We start from the raw sequence: 12,273 nt of genomic DNA on the forward strand, positions 1-12,273 counted from the left end.
TTATACTCAGTTTTGCTGAGTAGGAGATTCTTGGTTTTAATCCTAGTTCCTTTGACTTCTGGAATATCATATTCCAAGCCCTCTGATCCCTTAATGTAGAAGCTGCTAGATGCTGTGTTATCCTGATTGTATTTCCACAGTACTCAAATTGTTTCTTTCTGGCTGCTAGCAATATTTTCTCCTTGACCTGGAAGCTCTAAAATTTGGTTACAATATTCCTAGGAGTTTTCCTTTCGGGATCTCTTGCAGGAGATGACTAGTGGATTCTTTCAATATCTATTTTATCTTCTGGTTCTATAATATCAGGGGAGTTTTCCTTGATAATTTCTTGAAAGATGATGTCTAGGCTCTTTTTTTGATCATGGCTTTCAGGTAGTTCAATAATTTTTAAATTGTCTCTCCTGAATCTATCTTCCAGGTCAGTTATTTTTCCAATGAGACATTTCACATTGTCTGCTATTTTTTCAGTCCTTTGGCTTTGTTTTATAATTTCTTGATTTTTCATAAAGTCATTAGCTTCCATCTGCTCCATTCTAATCTTTAAGGAATTATTTTCTTCAGTGAGCTTTTGGATCTCCTTTTCTGGTCAATTCTGCTTTTTAAGGCATTCTTCTCTTCATTGGCTTTTTGGATCTCTTGCCATTTGGATTAGTCTCTTTTTTAAAGTGTTATTTTCTTCAGCATTTTTTTGTGTCTCCTTTAGGAAGCAGTTGACTGGTTTTTCATGATTTTCTTGCCTCTCATTTCTCTTCCCAATTTTTGCTCTACTTCTCGTACTTCATTTTCCAATCCTTTTTGAGCTATTTCATGGCCTGAGATCAGTTAATATTTTTCTTGGAGTCTTTAGATGTAGGAGCTTTGACTTTGTTGTCTTCTGTTTGTATGCTTTGGTCTTCCTTGTCATCAAAGTAAGATTCTATAGTCTGATTCTTTTTCCAGTTTTTGTTCATTTTCCAAGCTATTTACTTAACTTTTGAGCTCTTTGTTAAGGTAGTTCTCTGCTTCCAGTGGGGTTGGGGGGTGTATTGTTAGCCACTCGATCCCCACACAATCCATCCACAATCTATGGGCCTCGAGCTCCAGAAACAGTCACTGCTGCGGCTGCTTCCCCTGCTGCTGCTGCTGCTGGGGGCTCTTCCTCCATGGGCTCCTCTACCCTCTCCATCATGCTGGAGCTGGGGCCCAACTCTATTCTCTCACAGAGGTCCCACAGGTTTTTTCCACTGACCTTACAATTTATCCTTGGTATTTTAGGGTCATGAAGTCTGGAAACTTCCCCAGGTGCCTGAGATTCAGTCCCCCCAAAGTCTGCTCAGGTCCTGTCTGTGCTGGTGTGGTCCACACTGGACTATGCTCTGCTCCCAGAGTGGCACGATAGACACTTCCTGGTGATCTTCCAGGCTATTTTGGGTTGGAGATATGCTTCATTCCATCATTCTGTGGGTTCTGCAGCTCCAGTATTTCTTTAGAGTCATTTTTAGAGGTATTTGTCTGGGTTTTGGGGGAGAGTACTAGCAAGTCCATGCTGTTATTCCACCATCTTGGCTCCACCTATCTGGAGATGAAGTTGCTAAACATTTACCGGCACACTCCTGATCGTACTCTACAAGAAGAGGTATATGGGCCCCTGATAGTGGTCAGCAACTGAGGGGCAAGGGACCAGAAGTTCAAAAGTAGTCTCTCCTGGCTATTGAAAAGGTGAATGGTGAAGGTAAAGGGAAGGGAGTCAGCTTGGGCTTCATAACTCAGAGCATAAGACAACAAATGCTACTGTGCCACACTGTCTGTTCATCTCTGGTTTGTTTTTTAGGGGGAGGGAGCAGCCTGACCCAAGGACTTCATCTTAATGTGTTTTGATTGTATTGATTTTCATAGCTATGTCTGAGACTTATATTTTGTACACAAACTCTAGTTATTTTGATGCCATTTGGAGATGAAGAAATGTCAAGATAGGGAGAAAAGATCTTGTCCAAATCAACCTAGTTCCTTTTGTTTTAGTTTCAAGTTGTACCTGTCCATATACACACCCATACAGGGAATAAGAATCTAATAAAGTAATATGATGAGTATAAAAGAACTGTGATAGGTAATAGATGTAGTGACAGGGATGCAGTAAAGAAGACAGCTGAGGAAGTGGAAGGATGCCAAAGAGGGGGGCATAGGTAAAAGAGGGTGAGAGAAAGGGGTGCAGGAATGTTCAACCAGGAAGAGAGAATGCCTAATGGTTACAGCTCTTAATCCCTAGGGAAAAGATGTCTCTGTCAGTGCTGAATCAAAGCCACAATTTTCTGTGGCCCTTTGATTGTAGTCACTTCCACTGGAAGAACATCCCACAAAAGTTGTGATAATAGTTTAATGAACTTGTTTGACATTCAGAAATCTTCAGGCTGTTTTCTTATTCATTGTAAACCATGATAAATTATGAAAAATAATAATTTAATGACAATAAAGAGTAGCTTAAGGCTTAAAAAGTGAAAGCTACCAGATGTACCTGAATGTTGCTCCCTGAAAGTCCTGAGTAGGCAGTGGACCCAAATAATGTAAAGTGTGTTTCTTCCACCCTCAGCATTGATCTTGTAATCTGAAACACAAAGACCTAGAACAAATGCACTTGGGAAATGGAATCAGTATATATGGGCTGTCTTCTTTTTTCCTTTTTCCCAATAGCCCGACAATAGTCTTGATTCCAAAATGTGCTTCTATGATGTTGAAATGGACACAGTTACTGTTTTTGACTTCAAGACTGGACAAGTGGATGGAAAAGAAGCATTCTCCTTCGTGGGAGAAGAACGTCAAAAGTAAGAAATCTTGGTTTGGGTGTATTGAACTGTTTAATTCTTAGAATATTACGGTCTACCATTTTCCAACTTCTAGATAGTATGTCTTGTTTTAAGAACTTTTGTTTTTCACTTCGGTATAGAGACGGGCATTAGTTGCGTGTCTGTTAGACTCCCACCAGAAGGACTAATCATAAAAGTAATAATAGTTGACCCATGGTACTTTAAAATTTGAAAAGCCCTGAGTACATCTATGTATATATAAGCAAATACATATGTGTGTATCTATCTATATTTATATATAATTTAGATATTTATAGCATATGTGGGGGAGTGATTTGAACCTCACAGTAATCATGTGAGTAAGGCAGTATAGGTACTATCCCTCTTTTACAGATATAAGAAACCGAATTTCAGAGAGGCTCGATGATTTGCCTACAAAAAACAGATTGTGAGTCTCAGAGGTAAACGTAAACCCAGTTCTTCATGACTGCAGCCCCCTCTGTTATGCCACACCATCTCTGTAGGGAAGGAAGCCTGAAACTGCTGTTGGGAAGAACCTGTGGGTACATGTCTGTGCCCCTGAGCTGTAACAGACAAGAGCTGAAATATTGGCCCTAAAAGAGCATGATGTTCCAGATACGGCCTGACTAGAGCCCAGTACTAACAGAACTGCCACCGCCCTTGTTCTGGACTACCTGGATTACCAGCTAATATAGCTAGGTGGCACAGTGGATAGAGTGCTAGGTCTGGAGTCAGGAAGATCTGGGTTCAAATCCAGCCTCAGACACTTACTAGATGTGTGACCCTGGAAGAGTGATTTAATCTTTGTTTGCCCCAGTTTCCTCATCTGTAAAATAGGAATCATAATAGCGCCTCTGGGGTTGTTGTGAGGATCAAAGGAAATCTTTGTAAAGCATTGAGCCTAGTGCCTGTATGTAGTAGGTTCTATGTAAATGATAATATTGTTATTATCTTTTTTGGTAACCTTTTTGACTCAATGAGTTTTCAAGTAACCACAATTCTTAGATCTTTTTTTAACCCTGCTTCCCCCTCATATCCTGGACATCTGTACTTGATTTTTTTAACCCAACCGTACTGAGCCCACATTTCTATCTTGTTCTTGCAAGGATAGCATAAGAAATTTTTGCCAAATCCCTTGCTGAAATCCAGACATCTTGTGTCACTAGTATTCATTCCCCTATTGTACCCTTCTAATAATACTATCAAAAATAAAAAAAGAAACAAGATAAAAAAGGAGTAATGCATTACAGCAGGTATGACGCGTTGTTGCTGGACTGTACAAGTCCTTCAGGACTGCCACAAACTATACTTTTCACAACACTCCCCAGAACTTCCCTACGAATCTAAGTATAAACACCAAGGCCCAGAGAGGCTAAATGGCTCATCTGAGGTCTCACGGCTAGTTATCAAGCTAGTTAACAGGGTGGCAGACCTTTGTCTTTCTTCTTCTAATTTAGTACTTTTTCCATTGCATCTTAGAGGCTAAATATCTTTTTTAAGTTAAGATCTCTTGGAAAGGAAGAAAACATGTAGACATATAAAAATGATTACATAAAATTACTGTATTTCAAAAATGTTAAAGTATTTTTTCAATTCAAACACAAATGTTTTATTCTTTTTTCTCACTGCTTTCTCTGTCACCTCTCTCATTGTCATTCTCTTCTTCTCTATCTTTTCACAATGTTTTCTTTTTCTATATAAGTGTTTATTGTTGTCTTTGTTTACCTCACCTAAATTTCCTTCAGTATCCCTTCCCCTTCCTAGAAAGTTATCTTTTATGATAAAGAATTTTTTAAGGTGAGCAGGGAGAGAAGAGGGGAAAAAATCTGTAAAATCCAGATTAAAAAAAAATCTAACAATATATGCAATGGTCTACACCAATGTTCTTCCATTGCTCCTGCCACCCAGCCCCATCTACTTCCATAGGGGAATGGGAGGAAATGTCTTTTCATAACTTTTCTTTTGGGGCTAAGCTTGCTATGTCATTTTCAGACCATTCCCTAACTAAAACCGTCCTTATTTTTTTTATCCAAACCATTTGAACAGGGGAGGGAAGAGTAAAGGTGGAAGTAAAGATGGACTGGGTTTTATATACTTGATTAAGTTGAAAGCCCTGAGCTGTAGCATCAAATATTGCCCAGCAGAGTTCACTGTACAACTGAGTGTTTGTACCAGCTGGTCCTGGGGAAGGAAAATTCTCTGATCCTCAGCCTCAAAGCAAGGTTGACCTATAGAGTCAGTGTGGCATAATTGATAAAGCATTGGACTTGGACTCAAGGAGATTCTACCTCATTTCAAATCCTGCTCTTATACTTATTTGACACTTAGCTAACGTTGGAAAAAATTTGATCTTTGGCAAGTCTCTTAAACTCTTTGTCTCAGTTTCCTCATCTATGAAACTGTGATAATAATACCTTTAGCAGTTTTCTTTCAAGGTACATAAATGTTATAATGTATGTAATATGTTAGGAAACTTGAAGATGTTATACAAATGCCTACCGGTTTTATTATAACATTTCAGCAAAGCATTTGTGTTATTTTTTTTAAAAATTCTCAATTTAACAAATGCCCTGCTTGTCTGTGATTCCTTTTGGCCTTTTTTGTCTCTGCTATGCTTTTTTTTTTTTAAATGCTTCAATAAACCTTCCTTCTTTTTTTTTGGCAGCTCTATCCTTATTCCCCTCTCCCAACCCCTATTGAAAGATAAGAAAAACAGAACTGTTGTAGAAAATAGAAATAGTTTAAGAAAAACAGATTTCCATATTGTCAATGGCCAAAAAGCTGTGTCTCATTCTGCGTCTTGAATCACCCCTCTGTTAAAAGGCATGCCCCATCATCAGTACTCTAGAATTGTGGTTGGGCATTGCATTGATCAAAGTTCTTAAATTTTTGAAAGTTATTTTTTTATTATCATGATTTTTATATTGTTGATATATAAGTTGTTTTGGCTCTGCTCACTTCACTCAGCATCAGTTCATATAAGTCTTCCCAGGTTTCTCTGAAACCTTCCCTTTCGTCATTTCTTATATGATATTTCATTGCATTCATGTGCCATCATTTGTTCAGCCATTATCCAAAAAGTGGGCACCTCTTTATTCTAATGTTCTCATAAATATCTAAAAGGGAATAGAAATAAATGCATTGCAAGGATGGCTATAACCTTAATTTAAACTGTGTAATTAATTGGTGTACAAATAGTACAACTACAGTAACGTATGTAAAGTGCTGGTAAACTTTAAGGTGCTTTATAAGTGCCTGCTATTAATAAGCATCTAATGTGTTCGTCTACAATTTTTATTCTTAATTTAACAAACACCAGATTTTCATAATTTTATTATTTTTGGCTAAAAGTAATAAAGAGAGAACCATTACAACACATCGAATGTGAGTATTTAAGTTGGTAGTCTTTGGAAAAGATGACACTATGTTGTGCTACTATTTACTTTAGGCCTTGTTGAAGTTCATGAAATGAATGTAGTAGTAATGTTCTTCCTAGTATTACAGATATTTCTTCCTTCCATCTAGAAATCCTATTTTTGGGGATCTGAGTCTACTTGATCATGTTCCAATCAGCCACTTCTGGGATCAGAGTGAGCCAAGACTTTTTGTATGTGAAGCAGTCCAGGAAGTTATCACTCCCCATCAGCAACCTGCTGAAAAGAAACAGCCATCCACGGGAAATTCTAGCAGCATGGTACTCTTCTCCTCTATCTCATTGACTTAGTCTTGCAAGGAGCTAGTGTTGTTTGATAATATGATTTGTGAATATGAAAGTAGAAAGCCTGGAAAGTGTTCATGATTATTTGAGTGATGAAGATCATTTTATTTGTGGCATTCTGAATTCACTGTGACAAAGAGAGTAAAAATTGGAAGGTGTTGGTTGTAAAGATCAAATTGAAAGATGAACAAAGCATTGATAAGGGGTTTATAGATGGGGACTACCATCTGACCAGTATTTTTCTTGCTCCTCATTCCCTATTTTCCTACTGAATTACTTGACCCTGCCAATAGTTTCAAAGGGGAAAGAATTAGAATATAACTAATTTTAGCCAGTTTGTGGCACAGGAATAAAGACAGTCACACAAACTAGGACATCCTACCTTATTGGCCTGAAGCTTGAAAGAGGCAGAATTGAGGAAAATAAATGGAATTACTAGTTTATACAATAGATACTAAACTAATATGACTCATCACTATAAGAAGCACTATAAGTGAAGAACAGGAAGGTGGTCCATTTGTCTTGCAGTCGTACATCTGGCTCTTCCATCATCTACAGCATAACAGAACCCAGATGTAAGCAGAAAGAAAAAAAAGCAGCAAAACTCATTCAGTTTATTCCTTAAGTGAGACAATAAGAGCCTCTCTCAACACCTCTGGGATTAAGTTCTTACCTTTATTTACACATAATTCTAAAAAGCTTGCATATGTTATTTCCCAGCCCTTAGAAGATAAGAAAGGGTAGGAGGGAGAAGGAAGATCTGTGAGAAGCAGATACAGCAACGTCAATGAGAGGTGACAACTGTCAGCCTGACAATGCAATGAAAGAACTAAAAAGCATAAGCAATCTTAGGCCATTTAGTATAAGAGCGCATATCCCCACACACTTCTCAGTAACCTTCTTAGAGCATCATTGTATTACATGCAGCACAATACAGTACAATAAAGATCCCCAAATCACCAAGAAAAGGCAAATTTATATTCATTGTAATCCACTTTAAGGAGGCAGGGAGTTTGGTAATATAATTTAGAAAGAATTTCAATTGAAATTTTAAAAATTGGGTATTTATAAGCTTCAAAATTTGGAAGATTACATATATAGAATACCTTAGTCCTTGAAAATCTCAGCTAAAAAAGTCTTACTATAGCTCCCCAAAATGATTTGAGTCAATTCATAGATGTCAAATCATGCCCTTCCACAAATTATCTATTTGTATTTGAAAGGTTATGGTTTCAAAGATGAGCAGTTGATTGTTATGTTGGATGGACCATCCATTGACCCGATAGGGAAGTCCTTACATAATATAATCTCAGACATCATACCGACATATTGTTTTCTTGTGTGGCAGAAAGTGGCAAGGCTTCTCTTTTATGTTTTAATGATTTGATAAATGATTCAAATCCCTTTCTTTTCCAAAAATAATGTCCCTTTTCAATTTTCTTTTACTCATAATTTTTTACCTGAATGACTTCTTAAAATTTCAGGACTCATTAGCTGTCACAGAGGTAGTTTTGTGCTAGATATTAGGTTCTACAAATCTTGTAGAACTTCTTATTTTTTATATAGTTAGAAGGGTCCTTGGTGGTCAACTGATCTAACTAACCCTATTATTTTATTTTTAAATCATTTTTAACCAACAGTATTCTACCTTCCACACTCAGTTGAGAAAGAAAGAAAAACAAAATGCCTGTATATAGTCAAGCAAAAAAAAGTGCAACATTGTCCATGTTCAAAAAAAAGTGTTCATCTGCACGCTGAGTCCATCACCTCTTATCAGGAAGTGGCTAGTATGTTTCATTATGAGTCCTCTGGCATCACTGCTGGTCATTGTAATGATCAGAATTCTTATTAAGTCTTTCAGAGTTTTGTTTCCACAATATTGTTGGCTTTATACAAATTATTCTCCGGGTTCTGCTCACTTCATTTTGTATCAGTTCATGAACATCTTCCCAGGTTTCTCTAAAATCATCCCTGTCATCATTTCTTATAGCACGATAGTATTCCATCACATTTATTTGCCATAACTTATTCAGCCAGTCCCTAATTGATGGGAATGCACTCAGCTTCCAGTGCTTTATCACCACAACAAAACTTCTATAAATGTTTTTGCATCTCCTTAGTTAAGTTTTGCTTAGGACTAGTGCCTTACTTAATTTACTCCTCCTCTTATTCTCCCATCTTTCCTCTTCTCTTACCCTCCTATGTTGAGTGAGACGTATTTCCATACCTAACTGTGCGTGTGGATATGCTTCCCTCCTTTGGACCAAGTCAGATGAGAGTGAAGTTCAAGTGTCAGCTGTTCACTTGCCCCTTCTTCCATGTTTGTTTAGAGAAGCTTGTGAATCTCAATCATGTGAGACAATTTCCCCCATCTCTTTTATGCCCACTTTCATTCCTCTTCCTCTCCATTCTTCTTTTAAGATTGTCAAAAAATCAAAACTACTCCCAGACCCTCTATTTAGACTCTCTCTATGACCTTTGATAGGGTTATGAGGGGGCACAAGCATCATCTCCCCATATTATAATGTAAACAGTTTATCCTTGTTCAGTCTTTTACAGTTGTCCATTCGTATTTACCTTTTTTTGTTATCTCTTGACTCCTGTGTTTGTACTTCAAAGTTACTACTCAGCTCCGGTTTTTCATCCACTGTTTAATTAAAGGTCCATTTTTCTCCCCATGTAGGATTTATCTCAGTTTTGCTGGTAAGTTATTTTTGGTTGTAAGCCTATATCCTTTGCCTTCTGGAATATCATATTCTTAGCTCTCCATTCCTTTATGTAGTGGCTGCTAAACCTGTTACAGTCCTAACTGTAGCTGCTCAGTTCTTAAATCCTTTCTTTTCTTTCTTCGTCTTAGGCTGTTTGTGCAGTATTTTTACTTTGACCTTGAATTTGTAGATTTTGGCTTTAATGTCCCTAGCAGTTTTTATTTTAGGATTTCTTTCAGGGAGACAGCAGTGGATTCTTTCTATTTCTACTTTGCCTTCTGGTTCTAAGATCTGGGCAGTTTTCCCTAGAGTTCTTGAAATATGATGTCTAGGATGTTTTTTTTGGTCATGGCTTTCAGGTAGCCCATTGATCCTTAAATAATCTTTCCTCAGTCTCTTTTCCAGATCAGTTGTTTTGGCTATAAGATACTTTACATTTTCTTCTACTTTTTCAGTCTTTTAACTGTTTTAATGTTACTTGTTGTCTCAGAGTAATGATCTTCTCTTTGGGCTATTCCACTTTTCAAGGAGTTTGTTGTTTAGGCAAAGTTTTGTGTCTCTTGCACCATGATGTTAAATCCTTCTCCAATTCTTTCTTCCATGGCTTTCATTTCTTTTCCAGATTTTTTTTTTAGCACTTTTATTTATAAAAATATTTTAAATTCTTTTTTAAACTCTTCCTTCATTCCTCCCAGGAATCCTAACTGAGTTGTTCTCAAGCCATGTTTTTCTTGTAGTCTTTATATGTGGATGTTTTGAATTTTCTTCTTCTGGGTTTATGTCTTGAGCATCCCTGAAACTATGATAGCTCTTTATAGTGGGATTCCTTTTTTTTAATTTGCTTATTTGCCACCCTATTTTCTGACTGTAGATTTTTTTATGGTCAAATGCTTTACTCTTTTGGAGCAAATGTTGGGGTCGAACTTGTGTACTCTAGGGTTTTGCTGCTGCTTTCTTAGAGCATTAACGTTGGGTTATTACAGAATCTCAGGGACTCATCAGGCTGAAGACCTGCAAGCTAGACTTCAGAATAGTCTAGTGCTAGTAAAGTAGGATCCCTGACCTTTTGGTCTGAATTCTGTAAGTTCCTGAGCTGGATTTTGGTTGGAGCACCACACCTGTTAGGTGTGTTGGGCTTGTTCCTAGATTCAGCTACTGACGGTCAACTGGAAATAATAATAGAATTGTAGGCTTTCCTTTGCCCTGGGATTCCTGCCTTGTTTACTCCACCGAAGGCTTCAGACTGGGATAGGAACTGGAACTGAGACCCCGCTAACCTCCAAAGGTCAGAGTCGTATGACTGTAGTTTGATTTCTGGAATTGCTCCTTGCTCACTATACAGTTTAAGCCCTGCAGCTGCTCCTCACTCTGGAGCACCACCCCTAGGTACAGGTCCCCTCTTCCTTCTGTCCTGGATGTATGAGTACTGGGTAGGAGGAAATAAAGCTGCCAGTGGGCACTCGGCACAATTGTAGACCCCTCTATGTTGTTTGCAGTCTTTTCGCCCTGGGACATCACCTCTCCCTGAACTGAAGTGTTCCTGGTGGCCGTCATTGAGTAAATCCAGGTCTGAGAGTTCTCTTAGCCCTCTTTCTCCCTATTATAATCTGAGCTGCAGAGATCTCCCTATGAAGACTCAAGGGTATTATCTACATCTCTTTTGAGGAGTTGTGGTAGAAAGGGCAACCGTGCTTCTTCCTGCTACTTTACCATTTTGGCTTCAGCTTGGCAATGATTCTTAAAAAAGGTGAATTTGAGAAGAGCAGGTAAACCCGACACACTGCACATGGAAAAAAATCCATGCTGGAAACATATAATTTTATTTTTTAACAATATTTTTTCAATTACATATAAAAACAATTTTTAACTTTCATTTTAAAAAATTTTGAGTTCCAAATTCTCTGCCCCAGTCCTTAACCTTTCCCTTCCGTAAGATGGTAAGCGATTTGATGTGGATTATACATGTGCAATCATGCAGAACATCTTGGAAGTATATAATTTTAAATGTGCTTAAAGATTGACTTTCAAAATGTCTCCAATAGTGGAAGATTTCCAAAAAATGCAAAAGACTAAAGGTGGTACTTTTATTATTTTTTTAAAGTGACTGAAGACATTAGCAAGTGACCCATATGTCTACTTTCTGACCCCTGTAATATTTTGATAAGAATGAGCTATACACACATCAAAGTCATCCTTGATGAAAAAGAGAAGGCGTCAGCAACTAATGATCCGCAGTCTGCAGCTTCAGTTACATGATTTCCAGAGACCTACAGAGTAAACCACTCAATAAATCGCTGCCATGTGTCAGGCACCATGCCAATCCCTGGGAATACAAAGAAAGGCAAAGGACAGTCCTTGCCCTCAAGGAGCTCAAAGTCTAGTGGGGGAGACAACACGCAAACAACTATGGACAACTTGTAGGTGCAGGAAAACACACACACGGAATAATCAACAGAGGGAAGGCAGTAGAATTAACAGGAGTTGGGAAAGGTTTTCTTTAGAAGGTAGGATTTCAGCTGGGACTTGAAGGAAGCCAGGAGACAGATGGGGAAGGAGAACATTCCGGGGATGAGGAATTGCCAGTGAAAGTGCCCGGAGACAGGACATGGAATGTCTTATGAGAAGAAAAGTCAGGAGGTCAAAAAGATTGTGAGGTGATATGAGAAGATTGGAAAGGTGGGGTTATAGAGTTATCGAGAGCTTTGAAAACCACGTAGGATTTTGTATTTGATCCTGGAGGTATGACAGGAATCCACTAGAGTTTATTGAGTAGGGAGATGACATGGTCACACTTGAAGATCACTTTTCACAGCCAGAGGGTGGATTAGAGTAAGGAGAGACTTGTGGCAGGCTAGCATAAGAATCTGGGCAGGAAGAAATGAAGGTCTGCACTAGGGTGGTGACAGTATCAGAGGACGGAGAAGGGGGTGTATTCGAGAGATGTTAGGAAACAACAAGCCTTGCCAACACTCCTTGGCAACTGATGTTGTGTTGATTGCATCAGAACATTTAACAATGCAGCACCTCCTCAGCAGTACCGACAGCC

The 12,273-nt window shown here is 38.2% G+C and overlaps 1 protein-coding gene across 2 annotated transcripts in view; it reads left to right on the top strand.

Moving 5' to 3' along the window:
- Positions 1 to 12,273, top strand: part of IFT140 (intraflagellar transport 140) — a 173,062-nt gene that overhangs the window by 72,190 nt on the left and 88,599 nt on the right. For both annotated transcript variants that reach the window (XM_072599983.1, XM_072599993.1), the window contains exons 15-16: positions 2,668 to 2,798; positions 6,327 to 6,495. In XM_072599983.1, coding sequence (XP_072456084.1) covers positions 2,668 to 2,798; positions 6,327 to 6,495 — 300 coding nt within the window. The remainder of the gene's footprint in view (positions 1 to 2,667; positions 2,799 to 6,326; positions 6,496 to 12,273) is intronic.

This window comes from Notamacropus eugenii, chromosome 1, assembly GCF_028372415.1.
Source record: "Notamacropus eugenii isolate mMacEug1 chromosome 1, mMacEug1.pri_v2, whole genome shotgun sequence".
Classification (NCBI taxonomy): Eukaryota; Metazoa; Chordata; class Mammalia; order Diprotodontia; family Macropodidae; genus Notamacropus; species Notamacropus eugenii.